General features: G+C 51.0%; 8 protein-coding genes across 8 annotated transcripts; 5 read left to right on the forward strand and 3 right to left on the reverse strand.

Moving 5' to 3' along the window:
* Positions 1-7,836: 7,836 nt before the first annotated feature.
* Positions 7,837-9,855, forward strand: KD926_006155 (glycoside hydrolase family 27 protein; the record flags this gene model as incomplete). The annotated part of the gene is made up of 7 exons (XM_053099126.1): positions 7,837-7,914; positions 8,072-8,204; positions 8,315-8,455; positions 8,538-8,627; positions 8,709-9,011; positions 9,149-9,333; positions 9,448-9,855. The coding sequence occupies 7 exons, from the start codon at positions 7,837-7,839 to the stop codon at positions 9,853-9,855; spliced, it is 1,338 nt and encodes a 445-aa protein (XP_052957012.1).
* Positions 9,856-10,064: 209 nt separating this feature from the next.
* KD926_006156 (F-box domain protein) lies at positions 10,065-11,784 on the reverse strand (the record flags this gene model as incomplete). Its single annotated transcript, XM_053099127.1, has 2 exons — positions 10,065-11,397; positions 11,459-11,784. 2 exons carry the CDS (start codon positions 11,782-11,784, stop codon positions 10,065-10,067), a joined length of 1,659 nt encoding a protein of 552 aa, XP_052957013.1.
* Positions 11,785-12,731: 947 nt separating this feature from the next.
* Positions 12,732-13,428, forward strand: KD926_006157 (GFA family protein; the record flags this gene model as incomplete). The annotated part of the gene is made up of 3 exons (XM_053099128.1): positions 12,732-12,960; positions 13,014-13,266; positions 13,332-13,428. 3 exons carry the CDS (start codon positions 12,732-12,734, stop codon positions 13,426-13,428), a joined length of 579 nt encoding a protein of 192 aa, XP_052957014.1.
* Positions 13,429-13,746: 318 nt separating this feature from the next.
* Positions 13,747-14,202, forward strand: KD926_006158 (DUF4267 domain-containing protein; the record flags this gene model as incomplete). The annotated part of the gene is made up of 1 exon (XM_053099129.1): positions 13,747-14,202. The coding sequence occupies one exon, from the start codon at positions 13,747-13,749 to the stop codon at positions 14,200-14,202; it is 456 nt and encodes a 151-aa protein (XP_052957015.1).
* A 694-nt stretch (positions 14,203-14,896) lies between these two features.
* Positions 14,897-15,482, forward strand: KD926_006159 (YjbQ family protein; the record flags this gene model as incomplete). Its single annotated transcript, XM_053099130.1, has 2 exons — positions 14,897-15,172; positions 15,324-15,482. 2 exons carry the CDS (start codon positions 14,897-14,899, stop codon positions 15,480-15,482), a joined length of 435 nt encoding a protein of 144 aa, XP_052957016.1.
* Positions 15,483-15,880: 398 nt separating this feature from the next.
* Positions 15,881-16,722, reverse strand: KD926_006160 (zinc-finger domain-containing protein; the record flags this gene model as incomplete). The annotated part of the gene is made up of 3 exons (XM_053099131.1): positions 15,881-16,009; positions 16,090-16,257; positions 16,378-16,722. The coding sequence occupies 3 exons, from the start codon at positions 16,720-16,722 to the stop codon at positions 15,881-15,883; spliced, it is 642 nt and encodes a 213-aa protein (XP_052957017.1).
* A 335-nt stretch (positions 16,723-17,057) lies between these two features.
* KD926_006161 (uncharacterized protein) lies at positions 17,058-17,802 on the forward strand (the record flags this gene model as incomplete). Its single annotated transcript, XM_053099132.1, has 3 exons — positions 17,058-17,126; positions 17,193-17,558; positions 17,614-17,802. The coding sequence occupies 3 exons, from the start codon at positions 17,058-17,060 to the stop codon at positions 17,800-17,802; spliced, it is 624 nt and encodes a 207-aa protein (XP_052957018.1).
* Positions 17,803-17,978: 176 nt separating this feature from the next.
* On the reverse strand, positions 17,979-18,715 carry KD926_006162 (uncharacterized protein; the record flags this gene model as incomplete). The annotated part of the gene is made up of 2 exons (XM_053099133.1): positions 17,979-18,403; positions 18,604-18,715. 2 exons carry the CDS (start codon positions 18,713-18,715, stop codon positions 17,979-17,981), a joined length of 537 nt encoding a protein of 178 aa, XP_052957019.1.
* Positions 18,716-19,212: the final 497 nt, after the last annotated feature.

Below are 19,212 nucleotides of genomic sequence, written 5' to 3' on the forward strand. Positions count from 1 at the left end.
GGCCTCACCAATGGCTCCAGATACTTCTGAGTCTTGGGGCGCGTATAACAGTAATTTTGAGGCCTCAGGCATAAATTAGTGCCTAAGGCAGAGCTCCCGTACCTGGGGCATCAGTCCCATAACATAAACCCCTATTTTTAACGTTGTTTTAATCGCAGGTGGAATTTTATAAAATAACTATTTGAATAGGCGCGAACTTCATCGCCAGAAAACAACTAAAAATACTAGATGGGTATAAAATAGAAAAATGTTAAACAAGAAGATAAATAGACAGCAGCTCGCTGTCCAAAATTACGAGTGGAAAAACAGCTATTTCTAGCATTAAAAGTAGTCATTTTCAGCATTGATTCCACAGTTCCTCATATTCTAGTTGTGAAATACCACTATGGAGGGAGTAGGGTATTTGGCGGGCACTATATGCCCTGTGTATCTCCCGCTACCCAAGCTCGCTCAAGTTTTCAGGTCACCCTGCCCGCCCCATCACTCGCGTGTATGTTCGCGCTGACGCAGATCGCCGCTTCACCCTTGAAGGAATTATTTCTCGGCTTTCGTAGGATAAATGAGTTGCGCATTGAATATGTGGACGTTCCTACTGCCCGCATAAGGCACGGCCTGCAAATTAGCCAGTTTATCGCGATCTCTTTACCGGTTGGTACTACCAACCACTTGCAGGGAAGGGCTTCTTTTCTCAAACCAGACGCTCCTGTAATCCCTGTAATCTAGGCAACAAGCTGCAGAAGGGATTCTGAGCACTTCGGCTGCATAAATGGGATGTGTCGATAGGAATTCCCTATTTAAGCCTTTGTACCAAACCAATGCCAAATAGCGAGCTCAGTCTTTAGTGTTCAAGAAATAATCATTCCCTAGAGACTCGTAAATTGAGACGCTAAGCTATAACACGCGCAAATAACCGTGTCTGCTAGTCGGAAGATGGCTGCAATTAAAGATAACCGGGCAAACGACGGGCAATTGCCGAGGTTGTGGTTAATGGTGTTCGGGCGTGATTTACTCGGGTATCTGTAATGTCTTACCATCTATATAATATTCTCATATCCTTCCTTTGATTTCTGGATATCGTGTTTGGCTGGTCTTTTCTTGCCAACGTGATGAATGTTCCTGGCAAAAAAAAAAGTACTGAAGTTGAACGAGTGTAGCTGGTCCGGAGCAGAGAAAAACCTGGCCTTGTAAAGAGCGGACTCACCTGAAAATATTGAAGATGCCCGGGTATGTCCTTCCATCCCCAACTCTCATGATCTTGGTCAAATAGAAATCGCAGCGTCTTCGTCCTTCCATGGCGTGACCGTGTTGTCGACGAGATAACCCGGTCATAGTAGCTAACATGCGGAGCTGGCCTACTCTGCTACTGCTTTTGCCCGGGTACTCCCTTCCAGCTCTGGTCAGTAAAGGTTACCGAGCAACTGACCTTCAGATTACCGGCACGGCCAGACCCTCGTAAACATACCCATTACCCTCACCATATACAAACGCTCCTTGGTTTGATTCAATTTGCACCATTCAGATTCCTAGATTGACCGACCTTCACACCGGTAAGCCGCCAGTAACAGACTGCTAGGACTTCTGTTACAGCGCGTGACCAGCAAAGAATCAATACCAATATCCAGAAACGGCTGGAGGAGATGCGTAAGGGGCTGCGGACTACTGAGCCTAATCCCAAGAAGGCCACTCGTGCAAAACGTCCCAGGGCAAACAGAGCAGACTGGAGGAGTAATAGTAGTGCGTTAAAGGAAGCCTCTACTTCCTTCACTCTGTTACAGCAGCAGCAGCAGCAGCAGCAGATGTGCTATCACGAGAGGAATCTCTTTGGTAGATATCTTATCTTTCTGCTGAACCTATCCAACTGTTGCCCGTCGGCAGTCCCGACTTACCCGAACACTAATTTCCTCTACGCCGTGCCGCCCGACGCGTCCATCCGCCTAAAGGCCTGACCAGAAAAGGTCGATGGCTGCAAGTCCTATCTCGTGGATGCAACTCAAATACCTAAAGGCAGTCGAGGTGATCTCATTGACATGGTCCGTGCCCATGCCTTGTTTGTGCAGCCGAAACCTGGACCGCTGGAGGATCCAAGGAGATACGAGAATGGAATTGAATGAGAAGCGCGCATACTCGGTTGGGGGGCGTTGGAAGCGCCTGACTAACAGGAATCCCCGAAAAAAGTGATGTATTCGTTACTCGGCTCTGTTTCCCCCGCTGGTGTTTGCCTTGCGTTGGGTCTATGTGATCCAAAAGGGTAATTGGGCTGTTGGCCACACTCTATATCATATAGTATTCCTGTAGCCTTATAATCGTATTCTTTTAGATTACATACCTCCCCCCGGCAATTGAAGCTGTTATAGTTCGTAGAAGTCAGGTCGTCTCCTGGATCTACCGGACCGGCGTAGACCTACCGCCCGAGCCCCTTCCGCCGAAGTGATCTCCCCTGGGCTAGTGACGGAGTCATTAATGTTATCGGTTCTATCCTCTGCTTCCCTTGTCGTCGCAGCGACGGAATTAGAAGCATCAAACCGGCGAACCTTGCGGCTGTGGATATGTCAGCAAGGCAATATTTCCACGAGACGGTAACAGGAAGGTCCTACCATATTGGGCAGTTAAAGTTGATCTGAACTGAGCGTCTTTCGAGCCAATCTCCTATACATCCTAAGTGCACGCTATTCTCACAGTACTCACATTTCAGATTGGCGATGTCGTCTGCGGACTCCTGCCAGCAGACGTAGCACGTTATCCTGCCGCTGTCATCATTCTGCCTGAGTGAGCGGAGGATCACTGGCGTACAGGTATTATCTGCATTTGCAGTCCCAAACTTGATCCGACCTGGGGAAGACGATAATACCTCGAATTGGTCTGGCCTTTGCCTCAGCTGCTCAATATGAATGGACTAGGGCTCAGCCGAGGCAGGTTCAACCTCTATAGGAGTCAATGGTGTCGAAGTCAGATCCCTTGGGTTTAATGAGGAGCGAATTTGCCGGGACTCCGTGCGTAAAGCTACCGGACGTTGACGCCCGACACCTGAACTGCGAGCGCTATCATACCAGTGTTTAGCTAGCGGCTGTACTTGTTCGTCCTTCTAGTGTTAATAATTCCTTTTGCATAGTAGAAGTCTGGCAATCTTGCCCAGTGTCTGGAGGAGGTTGCCATCCGGTGGCCGCTGCGCCAAAAGCTGCACAAGGTGAGCAGCTTCGGAGCGAGATTGCTTTGAGATGCAATTTTTGCAGTTCGCGTTGGCCCGGATCTTCCCAAAACAAGTGGTCGTATCTGCTGGGTTACTTATCGCACATACCCGGATCGGATCCCACACTCCATCCATTGCGAGTGCGCTCCAGGGGACACACGGGAGGTTAATAAGAGAGTAAGATGGAGGATCTGTCCTGCGGCATAGGTTAGCTAATGTAAGAGTCGTTTGGGCCAGGATGGCGGCAGCCACCTTCGTTGTGAGCTGGGTAAACGTGCGAACATACCCTACGAGTGAATGGTGATCTCAGTCGTCGCTTTTGCACGCGGTAAATGCCGAGCCTGTTCATGTTGTGGTACGCAAGTTTGGGGAACTTATATAACATGAGCAAGCAACGGCGACTAGTAATCGGGACGTGTCACTGGCTCTCCAGAACCCGATAAATGGATTGCAGGAGCGAGCATGTTCCTGGGAGCCACATAACGGTTCCGTGGAATGTCGCAACTGCTCTTAGGGCCTAGATTGAGTATCTTGGGGTACCATGAGTTCCTGCGAGAGAGAAGAGCGTTCTTGCGTTTTGCCCAGCCATGGTAAATTTTTTTGACGCCTACAATGGCCGGTTCCCATGCAAATTGGTCAAACATAAAATGATATTCCAGCACGCTGCGCCATGCTCCAACTAAACATCGCCCCTGTGGCTGACTATTCGAGCTTTTCATCATGTCCTTCGTGCAGGATCCTCTCAACCTGATCGATCCTTTAGGTACACCATGAACGATGTATCGCTTCCTCACCTGATGGTGTATGTCCGGGGCAGATCGACTTCACCAGGCAAGAATGGTGGTGAGCACGAACATACAGTTGCTCAGCAGAGATTCGCTGGTGGTCACCCACCAAACTTCTAACCGGACGGTCGGTAGCTTGTGTGCAGTCAATAGGCGGGTGGATGCCATAAACCGGCGACCCTGGCGATCGCCGGCGCCGTCGCGCGAGCTCCCTGGGTACGCTTTAGATGGCACCCGAGTCGCCCGGCGACACCCGGCGACTAGCGCGACCTAGCTGACTACCCCACTTCGTGCCACTCTCTCCCTCTACACAGGGAGGGTTATTACTCCGCCTCCTGAAACGGCCGGCCTGAAATATGCTCCGTCTCTGGCTATTTAGGCAGCAGAATAAACAGCTAACTTTGTCAATAGTAAAATGAGCTAGACTGCACCGACACACGTGATAAGTGTTCTTACCCTCTGTGGCAGATCGGAGGGCTTGGCAGGAAATGACTAAAGCGCTGAATTAGTTAACTAACTAACTAGTTAACTAGTTAACATATTAGTATGCATCAGCAGATTTATGTATGCCAAGGCCATGGTTTTATGTAAAAGTGGTTTTTGTTGGGGCCCCATTGGGGAACCGCAATGGTTTGTGGGTTGAGTGCGGTTTGGGTTTTGGGTTTGCCCCCAATTGCGGTTTTTGGCGCAGTCTAGGTATAGCAATAGGAACTGTTTTCCCTCTACCGCGATGTCAGAAATGTTCAAGCATACACACTCACTAGAATGTGCAACTAGCCGAATGTTCTCATTCTTACATACAAGATGCTTTTACTGTCGCATTACCAACCTGACAAAAGTTCATAGCCCCTGTGTGCGTAATATCGTGATAGGCATAGCTTACATTCTATTCTTTTTTCTCGCGAACTTTACTCCGTCTTCAGTGATCCCATAGAGACTACTTAGTCCATTTTGACACGTCAACGGTGCGGCTTTTCACATGAAACTGCCAATATGCGTGACAAGAAGTAATCCTGCAACTGCGTCTCCCCCATAACGAGCATTGAAAATAGGCAAAAATAACACTATCTGCCTAGACTATCTTCTGTACCGTGTACAGAGTACTACTCCAAGAAGTCCGCGTGAGTTCTTTATATCTATCAGCACCAGAAAAGCAGTATTGCTATAGTGGCTCCCGCAAACCCGCTGTCTCCCCGTAGTCTATAACGTCTATTACGGGGGCAATAGATAGTATCAACCGAGGAGTAATGTCAGTAAACAATGCAGCTGATTGTAAAATATCAGGAATACAAATAAGCAAGATCTCACTTCTTTTCAGAACGTAGGATGTACTTACCGACGATATATATATGATAGAATTTAAGCAGCTGGCGAGGAAGGACGAGAAGAAGAGTATATCATGATGCAGTCAGCTTATTACGGAAAACCTGCCAGTTGCGAGAGAAAATCACAACTACTGGACTCTGAAGCCAAAATACTTTTAACTCAGGCCAAGCCTAATCTGAAGCTCTCACTTAACCTATCGGCTCCACTTTGCCACCTAACCAAACCGTCCAATGTAAGAACGCGAGATCTCGTTTCCGCATTTCGACCACGTATTCAACTAATGCAGCCGGAGCTCAATCTTTTCTTTGCCAGTCAATAACAGGTACTACATCTCTTTAGCTCGCTCCGGGTTATTCTCACCACCTGAAGCCTGACGCAGTTGATGATATCGCTCTCTCTCTGTTTTACCTGCAAAGCTGAGGTCCCACCCAAGGCCCTTCAGAAATACCGCATTAGAGCTTTTTAACATTTACAACAAGGACTGCATGCGGCAGCATCAAACCCACAAATCCCTTCTATCAAATCTCCAGTGTCAGTTGGAGACTATCGACCTCGTTTTCACTACAAGTCGTCACAATGTGCCCAGAGAAGCGCGTCCTTTCAGGTCGATGTCCGGGAAGGTGGGCCGGGGTGGTCGAAAACCTCCGACGGCGAACACAAATATTCAATCCCGGAGGTCTTCGAGCTTGGAAGTGTTAGATGCCAAAGAAGTTGGGAGAAGCTCCCAAATACGTCTAACTATAAGTGATAACCCTGCATGATGGAACTAATACTATCGTAATTCAACTTAATGTTATATGTCATATAATCTAAGTTATATAATTACTTATTCAAAGTGCTTAATCACGCAGAGACAGCATCTGATCCACTGGCAACATAACTACATGGCGTGGTTTGATATGCTTCCCATCGAGCCATGTCTATTTAGTCATGGCTTCATCTACTCTCGAGTGGAAGCCATGCGAGAATCTTTTCCTCCAGTCCTGCTCTGTCCTAGCAATGTGAGAACTTGACCACCTGGGAAGATGAACATTTACTTCGAAATGTGTCTTATCTTTCATGACTCCTTGGACCGAAAACACCCCTGAATTCTCGGAACAATAACCCTGTGTTGTCTTCTTCCTCTATGACACTCCGACTGGCTACGGCACTGTACTCTGAGATACCTGAGAGCAGACTAGTATAAAACCAGGACACAGTCGAGCCATATAGTAGATTTACCTAAGACAGTCCTCTGATTGCTACATACAGACGTATTGATCGGCATGACTACTGGGCCTAGAGCGTGTTAGACTGAGGATTTTAATAGGGTGCATAGCAAGCCTGGTGGATACGGCAGGGCGATTTCGAATATCCTTATAAGATATCCTTATAGCAAAAGCAGTGTCCTTTGCTTCTATGGTCCCCTAGCTTCAATGCAGTGGACTCAAGATAGCTCTAAGTCCGAACGCGATTGTAGATGATAATCGGAATGGGTAATAAATTGATTCTTTGATCTGCTTCATTTCGGAATATGTGTTTGGTTTCCTAGATGCAAAACACTAGTCGTTAGAATCCTACTGTCCCGAGAGGATTCTGCGGACAGCCCAGCCAAGCCTAGGTCACGGGGCATTGAATTATACCTATTGAGGGTGTAGGAATTGCAAGTCGTACGAGAACTCATATGCAGGGTTAGATCCGTCTAGAGTAACGGAACAATGAGAATAATAATGGCTTTACTCCGTACATCGCTGCACCGGGTAACTACAGTCAACTAATCTATGCTTATTCCCTGCTCGTGTTTCCGCCCTATTCCTCTTTCGACACGGACGATGAGCGGTGATGCGCCGTGTTGTTTGGAGTGCTCCCATACCTGCACTAGATTAATCTCTCTCTCTCTTTTGTAACCCAGAAATTAACTGCCTTTGGTCCGGGGATTGTTGGCTACCGACTGGCTACTACTGGTGGTTACCTAGGGTTGGTGTTGGCAGTTAGTTACTGTACTGCATCGGCTGCCGATTTTGCACGTTACACTTACACTGCTTTTTGTCCTCCCTCATATGCTATACTATCTTCTTACGAGGTAATGGAGAAAGAGCGTTGTACATGGACAGTATGTACGAGCACGTATTTACCTAGCCAGTTTGTATTTTCTTGGGATTGATCATTACAGTGTATGGTTACTTGTTTGCTTTCATCTACCTGTTTTTATCTAGAGTTAATCTAGTCTACCCGGTTTAGATTAGATTCCTCCGATCTGCACGCCACGCCGTGTGTTGCGTTGCTTTGCATTCCGTGGACACCGATGACTAGTGAGGGGGGAGGGGAAAGGTATGGATATAAAAGTCTCTTTCTTCCCATTGTTTGCTCAGTTAAGGGGTTGGGTTTATGATACCTTGTCTGTTCTATTTCATTTCCTTTCTTCCTTTGGGATTGGTGGTCGATTTTCTTTCTAAAAGCTGAACTGAATTGAATTGGATTGGATTGACTGACGAAGGTCATTAACTCTTGAAATTTTGTGTCCACGAATCCCATATGGGAAGAAAAAAGGCCGACACAATGACCCATTCATTCTTTCGGACACTCTCGACTGGACTGCTCCCTCTCCTGGCTGCTGTCACGGTGGTCGAGGGACTGGTGAGACCTGGTGGTGTGGTACGCCCTCCCTTAACCTTGCTTTCCTCTCTCTTCCCTCCTTTCTTACACATTATCAATGAATGTACACTCAATCCCCAAGATCTGAGATATAACCACCCAGCCATAACAGTAAACCAACGACTAACGGCTGGATAAGGGCCGCCTGCCCGCCCTAGGCTGGAACTCCTGGAACGCCTTCGCCTGCGACATCAACGCCACCAAAGTCTTGACTGCGGCGCGGCAGGTCGTGGACTTGGGATTGAAGGATTTGGGATATCAGTATATCAACAGTATTCACCCTCTCCTTTCTTGTTTTCTTACTGGGTATCCCTGGGTCAGGGTCAGGGTCAGAGCATGGCGCAATCATGAATAACTGACATGATATCTTGATAATGAATAGTCGACGACTGCTGGTCCATCAAAGACCAACGTGATCCCGTCACGAAACGCATGATTCCTGATCCTGTGAAGTTTCCCGACGGTATTGCCGGTGTGGCTAAGGAGATTCATCATTTGGGGTTGAAGGTGGGGATTTATAGTAGTATGTTTTCTGCTTTTATATTTTATGTTATGGATAGAGGATGCCCATACCTGTGCACGAAAGCTAACGAGAAATGATCCAGGCGCCGGAACGCAAACCTGTGCTGGATATCCCGCCAGTCTAGGATATGAACGCATCGATGCACAGACCTTTGCGGAATGGGGAATTGACTGTACTCATCCATCCTAGTCCTACTCTACAATCCCCTATATCCTATGCAACCATTGACAGCACACTAATGATGATGAACTAGACCTCAAATACGACAACTGCGGTGTCCCCTCCAACTGGACCGATACCTACACGCACTGCGTCCCTGACGAGACAAACGGCAACCACTTCCCCAACGGCACCTGTCCGGACCTCACGGCACCCGCCCCGAGCGAATACGACTGGCGCCAGTCGAACACGGCCCTCCGGTACCGCATGATGCGCAACGCTCTGCTAGCTGTCAACCGCACTATCGATTACTCGCTGTGCGTCTGGGGTCAAGCGGACGTAGGGGTCTGGGGGAACGAGACGGGGAATTCGTGGAGGATTAGTGGGGATATTACGCGTTTGTTCCCTGGTCCTATCTACTTACCATGATACATTTCTCGATACCTTCTTTGATACCTGCCCCTCTGGGATAGGGATAAAGACCCTTCCACCGTGCATGGACCTACATTCATATACTGATATGGGGATGTATAGCAACTTGGACACGCATCGCCGACCTTGCAAACCAAAACACCTTCCTTCTCAACGACGCCGATTTCTGGGGATTCCCGGACCCGGACATGCTCGAAGTCGGCAATGGGAATCTGACTCTCGCGGAGAATCGAGCCCATTTCGCGCTGTGGGCTGTTATGAAAGCGCCGTTGATTATTGGGACCGCGGTACGTCTTCTTCTTCTTCTTCTTCCTTCTTCCTTCTCCCCTTCCTTTTCTTTAGGTACTATACCTATCATGTCATGATATGAGGTAACTAATACTTGCAATGAAATGAAATAGCTCGACAAAATCCCCGCCACTCACATCTCCATCCTCAAAAACAAATACCTCATCGATTTCAACCAAGACCCGTTGATCGGTCGCCCCGCGTACCCGTTCAAATGGGGGTATAATCCAGACTGGACGTTTGATCCGCTTCATCCGGCAGAGTATTGGTCTGGAGAGTCGTCGAATTTAGGCGGGACGTTGGTGCTCATGCTGAACAGTGAGGAACAGGTGGCGTTGAGGGGGTTTAGATGGGGAGAGGTTCCTGAGTTAGCATCTAAGATTCAGGATGGGGGTGAGGAGACTGGATTTGAGGTGGTCGATATTTGGTCGGGAGAGAATCTGGGGTGTGTGAAGGGGGGGATTAGTAGGGAGGTTGGGGCGCATGATGTTGTGGGGTTTGTGGTGCAGGGGAGGTGTTAACAGGTCTGTCTGTGTTCCTGTTAAGAGGAAGGGTGTTCACTGTGAGGTACCTTAGGAGGAGGATGGGATAGTAGGATAGTGGATGCAACCGAATCAATCAACCTATACAGATCTAACAGCTGCAGGGTATATCATTATGCCATTAACCCGCTCACAATTAACAATCAACCCCTCACTCCATATACACAAACACATAGACATACACAAAACTACCGCCATAAATCCTGCCGACTGTCCCGCTTGGTCCATCCGCCGCTGCTCTTCGGCCGCTCCTCGTCCGCTGGCACCGCCAGGAACCCCCCGAACCCGTTCCCGACCAGCACGCTGCGTCGCGCATCTCCGCCCCACGTCCGACTCAGCTGCGCGTCGTGCAGACTGACCGGTCGCGTCGTGCTGTCCCGTCGTCCTCGCGTCGCCGGCGGCTCGTACGGCGTGAAGTTCCACTCCAACTCGTCCAGCCCCTTACTGTACACGTTCAGCGGTTGGGTGAGCACGCCGCCAGCGCCCAGCTGCGGGCCCGCGTCGCCGCCGCCGAACAGTCGAGGCGGAGGCGCCAGCAACAGCGTCTCGGGGAAGTTGGAGTCGCGCACGTAGAGCTCGCGGAGCGCCGGCAGCGAGTTGGACACGAGACTCGAGACGAGGTAGGTGTAGTACGAGGTCGCCACCGGCGGCATGCCGTACTGGCCCGCCTCCGAGGTGACCTCGTAGTGCATCGTGTCCAGCGTGCGCGACGCCATCGGCGGGATCTGCTCGGCCGGGAATGACCGCGACACGTTCTGGATGACGGACAGCACCAGCAGCTGCGGCGCCGCGCTGAGGATCTGGTGCAGCGTCGACGGCGCCACCCCCGTGTTCGACAGCGTCAGGTACCGCAAAGCCTTGCGGTGGGCGGGGATGGAGAGGTACGCGACGATGCCGTCGGCCGTCACGCCGGGACAGTCGCGGATGGTCAGTCGCTCGACGGCCGGGAAGGGCGGCAGGGCCTGCGAGGGCGCGAAGCAGGCGTCGTCCAGCCAAGACAGATCGTCCAACGTCAGATCCCGCAGGCGCGGGAACGTGCCGAGTCCGAATCGCAGAATGTTCGGCTCGAGGTGCAGTCGCTGCAGTTCCAGGATTTCCAGGTTCCCCCACAGGTGCGTGCCGGACAGCTGCGCGAAGCTGCCCTCGGCCCCGTGGCGGTAGGCCATGCGCCGGATGTCCGGGCAGCGGGCCATCAGCTCCTGCTTCAGGGCGAGGCAGGAGGGGTCGTCGCTGAAGATGCCGGCGGGTAAGTCCACGTAGCGCAGATTGGGTAGCACAGAGATGGTGCGGGCGATCTCGGCCTTGGTGGCCTCGCGGGTCATATACGGCATGCGCAGGGAGAGAACCAGATTCCCCAGGCCCTGGGACTGTCGGACGGACTGCATGAAGAGGTTTAGGCGGACCTGAGGGGCGTCGATGGGGTCGGCGTTGCGATCGAAGAACGAGCGACGTTTTCGCTTGGCGGCTAATTCCAACTCGAGTTCGCAGTAGTGGACGGGATCGATGCGGACGTGGGCGTATCTGGACGGAATTAGTTTATTTGAGCCTCCAATAGAAACTGTAGGTATGCGAAAAGACGTACAGCAAATTCCGCGCCTCCAGGAACCAGCGCTTGCACACCAGGGCGCAGTGGGCCAGATCGCGCATGTCGCAGAGCATGCAGCCATCCTCGGTCATGGATTCTTCGGAGGATTCGTAGGAGCCGTCATTGGAATGGGGGCAGACGTGGATCAGGATGCGAGCGAGCACCTGAGGAGGTAATTTCTTGGTATGATCGCCGCCGGTGATGTTGACCGGCACGCGAGGAAGGGGATCGTGAGTGCGGAGATGGTCGTAGCTGACCGCGTTGCTTTTCCCCGCACGGCCGAGACTTTTGGAACGTTTGCGCAGGCGGCTGAGGAAGCCCATGATGACAACGAGCGGATGGGCAGATCTGATGCTGTTGGACTGTTGGACTGTTGGACTGTTGGACTGTTGAACTGTTGGAACTAGAGCAGGGGAAGGAAAAAGAGAGGGAAGAGAGAGTGGAGAGTGGCAGGAGGGGGAGTGTCGGGGCCAAAAGAAATAGTAATACGAACGAGACGAACGACGGGGAAGCGTCAGGACTAAGAAGTAAGCGAAGATCATCCAACGGAAATTACGGAGAAAGATGGGAACTGCAATTATAATTATAGAAGCGACCTCCTTCTCCAACGCCAATCGCAATCCCGGCTACGGGGGAGCAGCACGAGGTAAACGCCGGTGTGTCTGGGAGGGTGAAAGGACTCTGCCTGCCCAGCTGAAGTGATCTGTTTTTATCCTCCTATCAGGGGGTCTCTGCGGGCGACTGCATTGGTATTTGAGTCTTGTCTCTTGGTTTACTGGTTTACTGGAAAGTCCAGTCCTGAGTTTTGACAAGCCAATTTCCAGCCAGTTTCGGGTCAATTTCAGGCCAATTCGCCAAGAGTGCAAACAATGTAATCCGCGTTTCAGCTGGCTGACTCAGGGCTTATGTCATCCCGTCTAGTGTTATAAATACTCCGTCATTTCCTTTCTTGGTCAACTATGAATGCCTCCCACAGGTCATAGACAAAGAGTAGTCTCTTTGGGGTGATAGTATCTGATCTATCCCATTGACCTGCCATCCTTCCGGTGATATCTCTTATATTGTCTACTCTGACATCGCCATGACATCATCTCCCTGCTGGATCCTGATTCCCCTGTCGACCATGACATCGGTGATGATCGTCCTATATGCCGTAGGAACTATAAAGCCAGTGCCGTGAAACAGCCACTCGGGAGTGACCCTAAACTTGCGCCTATTATTAAACCCCATCCTCAAACTCCCATCTCCTAGCCGGCTACTACTCCGTACAATGGCGGAGATCGGCGAAGCAGGGGGCCAACCCCTCCCCAACCCCATGGCTGCCACCGAAGAGGCCTACTGGAAGCACCGCGCTCCTTACCACCTGCGATCTGCCGAGGAATTCGGCCGCGTCCAGTGGCACGGGAAATGCCAGTGCGGACAGGTGCGGTACAAGGTGAATCGGGGTCGACCGTTGAAGTCGAAGTACTGTCACTGTCGCAACTGCCAAGTGCTCCACGGTAAGCGCGCTCAATGTGGGGGGGTTTATCTCTGGGCTAATGAGTCCCTACAGGCGCGCCCTTCCAATGGGCCGCCATCTTTCATAAAACGGATATCGCGTTCGTCAACGGCGCGGATGGGCTGGCCTTTTACTCTGCGGGCGATCGCACGAGAGAGTATCAGACGCCGACGAAGCTGAGCTGTTCGTACTGTTGCACGCCGCTCATGGACGAGGGGCGGAATATGTGCATGGTGTTTCCGACGACGATCGAGCATGGGTCGTCGGATCAGGAGGTGGAGGCGTGGCGGAAAGCGTTTGAGATCGAGTGAGCATCCTTTTTCTGTTGTGTCAAGTGGTCAATCTAGTTAGGAGTAGGACTAACGAGAGCAGCTGTCATATCTTCTACAGCGCACGGGCCGTCGATGTGCCGGATGGGAAAGCCAAATGGACGGGACTGGACGGCCACAGCGATCAACTGGACGCTTAACGCTGAACAGGGTTCGCGGAGACGGATGCATCGTTCCGTCGGCCTTTAATCTGTACTATTCTCTGTAGTGTATTTATATCCGATATCTTATAGGTGATATTTATAGTCGCGGTTCTTTGTCTGTCCCCGCTTTCCTTCCTTCCCCTTCCAACCACCTCATCTCCAACTGCAATTCTCCGCTTGTTTCATCCACCAATCTTCCTCTCCTGAATCTGATCTCATTTACAAATACCTCAAACATCCTCCTAACCGGTACTTGGTACCCCGTACATACCAACATCCCCACCCACCCTTTCTCAAACCTGAAACGCTCCAAAAATGAGCACCACCACCGCCGCCTTCTCCCCCATCCCCAGCTATCTCCTCGGTGCTCTCTGCCTCGCCCTGGGCCTCAACAGCATCCTGCGCCCATCCAACGAATATCCGCGTTTCGGGCTACCGTTTGAATCGGGGCCCGTCGGCGCTAATGCCCGCAAAGTCAAACCTTCTAAGCCCACTCAGCCTACCGGCGCGAACGACGCCTGCGTCAGCCCCCTGATCCACCTCAAAGGCATCCGCGAGACCAGTTACGGTCTGGCTTTGATCGCGCTGCAGTATCAGGGCCAGGACGTGGCGGTGACGACCATCGCGGCTATTTGTGCGCTCGCGGGCCTGGGCGATGGGGTTGTTGTGTGGAAGTACGGGGAAGAGGAGCTCAGGGTGAAGAAGGCGTTGGGGCATTGGATGGCGTTTTTGGGGTTTGGGGGGTGGGCTTTGTGGAGGGTTTACTGGTGATGCTTACTATGGTCTAGGTAGGAGGAGGGAGATTGTATCCTATCCTATTATGTTCTTTTCTAGCGATGTATTGCTTATGAGTTGTGTGGTATTGAACGCAATGGACTTGAATGTTTATTTTTCTTCACATGAAGTAGTCAATTACTAAGTTGGAGCTTGGAGTAGTTATGAACTTACGGAGTATTTAATTGGAGAGTTCGAGAGGGAGGTGTAAGTTGTTATAGGAAGATGCTTCAGTTAAGTAGAAGAAATAAGTATGTTAATACTAAAGATAGTATATTAAATTAGTATGTCGAGTAGAGCAATACGATCAACTACTCCGTGATAAACCAGTGAGATGCTCTGCAAATGCAATGACGTCGACCGCGTTTCCCCACCGAAGAATCTCCCACTTTAAATCCGCTTTCTGTCACTCTGGTTGCAGTTACAACCACACATTATTCTCTTCAGGTATGTACCCTATCCATATTCTAGTTTTACTTCTCTACGGTGTATCCAACATCATTAATCCTCTCCCATCACCCATTTATTGACACACCCTGAAAAAACATCAATCAATCAATCAATCCACCCCACCACAACCCATAACCACCCACCAAGTCAAACATCAACCAACTAATCTCCCACCCAGACCCCCTCCTCCCCCCACCCTCAACCATCCAAACTCCAAAGAACGAAACAAAAAAAAGGCAGAATGTCCTGGTTCCAAAAGTCATTCACCCTCCCGTCCCGCTCGCGCGGAAGCTACCTCATCACGGACCACGTCGTCTCCGAGCTGCCCGAGCTCCGAAACTACAAAGTCGGCATGCTGCATCTCTTCATCCAACATACTAGCTGCGGTCTCTCGCTGAACGAGAACTGGGATGATGATGTGCGCGCGGATATGAGTGATGCGTTGGATCGCATTGCGCCGTATGATAAGAAGGGGAATCTTTATCGGCATTCGGCGGAGGGGGAGGATGATATGCCTGTGAGTTTTTTTTTTTTTTACCTGGTCGCTGGGCGAGAGACCTGGGGGTCAGGATTTGCGTTGGATGGTCCTGATGGCTGGATTTGTTGGATGGGCTTTGGCGGATGGAGAATGTCCGAGGATCTGTTGCCAACTAATATCTGATGTACAGGCCCATATCAAATCCGCGCTCGTCGGCGCGTCAGTCACCATCCCTATTACGAATGGACGTTTGAACACCGGTACCTGGCAGGGTATTTGGTACTTGGAGTTCCGGACGAGTCGGCACAGCCGAAAGGTGGTGGCTACGATTCAGGGCGAGAAGGCTTGACTTGATACTGATTGTGGTGGTCCTGGTCGTGGTGTTTCTGGTGGGGAGGTGAAGGGATATCCTAATTTATAAATACCTTGGTCTAGGTCTAGGTAATGGGTTAGGCATGGTGTTTTCGATGATATGATTGAATGATAGATTATGATGGTGGTGTGGGTTAATTTTTTTGTTTCTTGCATATACAGTCTATGCATGTACATGTGGATGGATGGATGAATGGATGGGTGGTAGGGAATATGGCTAAGATATCGTAGGCAAATAAACTACGACTACGGCCATGCCAACAACTCCAGTGTAATCTGGGCAAAGAATCAATTCACTACGGTACAACTGTACAAGCACATAGTGCAACAAAACAGAAACAAAAAGTCAAGTCATCATCAACGCCAATATGCCTTTTACCGCTGCTCCAGTCCACCGTCGGTGACGCGCTGGGTCTCGTTCACTTCCGCCGCGCTGCCGGTCGGCTTGAGGGGGTAGCTGGTGGCGGGGAGAGATTCGAGGTATGCGCGGTGCTGCTCCTGGGCCTGTAATATCGTTGTTAATATGCCATTGATGCATTGTTTGCGTCTGGCTGTGTGCAGATCGGTTGGAAGGGAGGACTCACGAAGGGAAGTCCGCAGTATCCGCAGGTAGCAATCTCGGGCTTGTCGGTGTTGATAAAGATCTTGGGGTGGCCGAGAGGACCGCCGCCGCCGTCACAGCTGACGACCTTCTTCTTCGTCCAGCGGACGGGTTGCTGGTGGATGAGTTCAATAGCGGCCATGGGTTGGGGCTACAGAAGAAATATTTAATTAGTTAAGTTCCATCGATTTATTCCATCCAGTCAAGCCATTGATGATTCTCCCGGCCAATTTACTCCTGACAGCTCCTCCACCCACAAGGAAATACACACCTGCAACTCCATTATCGTCTGCTCGAATCGCGGTCCAACCATAGCCTTCTCCTTCGGCTGCTGGCTCGCCGCCCAGGTCCGCGCCCGGTTAGGCGCCTGCAGCTGCCGGTTGCGCTCGCCGACCTCGGGTTCCTCCTTCAAGGGCAGATCCCAGTTCCCCATGGCGTCTGTGGGCGTGGCATTGGTGGCCGACACGTTGGGCACTTTCGTCGGCGGAGTCGGGTCGTTGGCTTGCATTCTGTTCTCGTTGAGACGCGGCACCGTCGTGCTGTAGCTGGCGCGGACCACGCGGGGAGCGGTCCAGGCGGACGAGGCCGCGATGCGGCTGCGAGCGCAGGCGAACATTTCGTCGGTGGGGGAGGAATTGAGGGGGGTGAGGGTTGAGGGCTGGCGGAGAGTAGGCGGGAGAGAAAGGGAAGTCGAACTTGGATCTTACAAAGGGTGAGGTTTGGTTGGTTAGTTTGGAGGGGGCGCTTATGAGGCCAATCGGGTGGGTTCCGGCGGGTGTTTTGCGAGCGGCTGCCATTCTGCCGGTTTTCTCATTCCGTTCCGCCTTTTTTTTTATCGAAGCGCTTTGGTAGGTAGGTCACTTCATCTCTTTCATCATATTGTAACGACAGCTGGGGTAGTCTTGAATCATCTTTCTTAACTGATCATCTGATACAGAGCTGACTGCAAGCATGGCCGGCTCATCCTCCTCTGGCTCTAAGCCGGAGAAATCCATGTCGTCGCGTCTGCTGACAATGAAGGTATGTCGCTTTCACCTCATTACACCAACCCTCAATGAGATCAATCTGAGCTAATAATGAATCTAGTTCATGCAACGCGCCGCCGCCTCCGCTGCTGCCAATGAACCCTCTCAACCCCCTGCCGACTCCACGCCCAGCCCGAAACGACACCGCAATGGTCAAGCCCAGAACGAGAGCCCCGCGACCCCCCAATCAGATCTGGAAGCCATCTCGGCGGCTCTGGCGGCCGAAGAGGAAAAGCGCAGAGAGGCCGTGAATCGACAGGCTGCCGAGGCAGGCGAGTCCGAATGGGTGCTAGATTTCGATGGGGCTGCGCAGTATACGCCGCAGCCGAGAGTCGTGACGGCGAATTCGTTGGATGCGGATGACGATGATATGATGTATGGGGGGAGACAGTCATATGGGAATTTTAAGCGGAAGAAGAGAGTTGTGGTTTGTCCCCCCCTTCTATCTGTAGTGAAATGGAAGGTGAACTAATGATGACTAGACCGAAACTGGTGAAACGGCTACGGTCGACGAGGACGACGAGGACACTGACGCGATGATCAAGAGAGAAAAAGCGAAAGCGGACCGAAAACCGGTCAAGTTGTCCAAGATCACTAGTATCTCGGGTGCAGGAGGTCAACAGCGCAGTCGGTCGCCGTCGCAGTCGAAGAAGAAGAGAAAGCATAAATAAAGGATATCTACGGTGGACCCTCCTTCACCATGGACATACTCGACATAACAGTTATTGTGTCCCGCACAACGACATTCGTTTATCATTGAAGTCATTTCTAGCGCCAATCCCTGCAGTTGCAACGCAATGCAATCTGATGAAAGCAAAACTCCTACCAAACAACAAGAAGAACCATATCAAATCCTTTCCTCGCCCAGCAGAGCCTCCCGGGACCCTCTCTCTGACAGGAATCTCTTCCTTGCTCGCGTTCTAGCCTCATCCACCACCACCATCGAATCCCGGGGTTGCTTTCCTCCCCTGTTCTGCTTGTACGCATGCACCTCGACCATATCCGGATCGTCCAGTGTGAACTCCGACGACAGCTTGCCCACCTCGAACCGAAGACCCGTGGCGCGCTGCACGGCGACTGGATCCTCAAATGGGAATCGTTTCGTGGGGTGCTTCAGGATGCCTTTGGGCGGGAGTGCGGTGCTTCTTCCGTGTGCATGTGCATGCGTGGGGATGGACGCTGTCGGTGATGTTGTCTGCTCTACGTTAATTTCCTCCTGACCATCTTCCGCTTTGTGGCAGACGCAGCGATTGATTACCTTAAGCTCGATATCTGCGCGTCGGTTCTGGGTTAGCTTTTCTTCGGTTGAACTGTAAATATATACCCTTTCTTTCTCTTTCTCTTCATTTTATCCTCTATTCAATCCATTCGATAATGAAGGTCAAGCCGGACTGATCGGACTCACCTTTCTCTGAGAGATTCAAACTCAAACTCATACTCGTTCTTCCACTCGCCCTTGTACTACCGCTCACTCGTCGTAGACCCCCAGGCAACGCGGCCCGTTCGTTCGTTCTTCGCGAGACTTGTCGCACTATTCGTGGATTCTGGGGTCTCTCGATCACCGCGTTGCGTTCGTGGAAGCATGGACAGGACATGGTCGTCGTAGTGTACATGTATGTATGAATGAATGTAGAGTAGGAATGAAAAACCGGCCGGCCAGCGGGGAAACTTAGATGAAAGGCTAAGAGAGTGTACCAGAGAATGGTAAAAAGTTAAGTAGACAAACAAAAGCGAAAGTAAAAGGTCCTGGCTGCGCTGTTGCTCCAGAGACACGGCAGGACAAAGAAGTTAAGTAGTGAAATAAGTAAATTAACTTCCTACTTGTCAGATGGATTGGCTGTGAGATGTCTTTCTATACGTACTGGACAGGGGATGATATGCAAGGTGGAAACTATAATTGGTAGGGAGGGTCTCGGGCACGTGGTGATATTCTGGGAGGTTACGTAGTCTACTTATGTAGGAGTGACGAGGGCGATGTTTGAGGTTTTGGTCTGGAGGAAAGGTTCTTCTAGACTTTGCTATTGTGGGTTTTATTTGGGAGAAGTCTGGCGCGAGTCATGGTCTTGGTCATGGTCATTGCA

This window comes from Aspergillus affinis (genome assembly GCF_023601865.1).
Source record: "Aspergillus affinis strain CMG 70 chromosome Unknown NODE_31_length_300061_cov_88_125253, whole genome shotgun sequence".
Classification (NCBI taxonomy): Eukaryota; Fungi; Ascomycota; class Eurotiomycetes; order Eurotiales; family Aspergillaceae; genus Aspergillus; species Aspergillus affinis.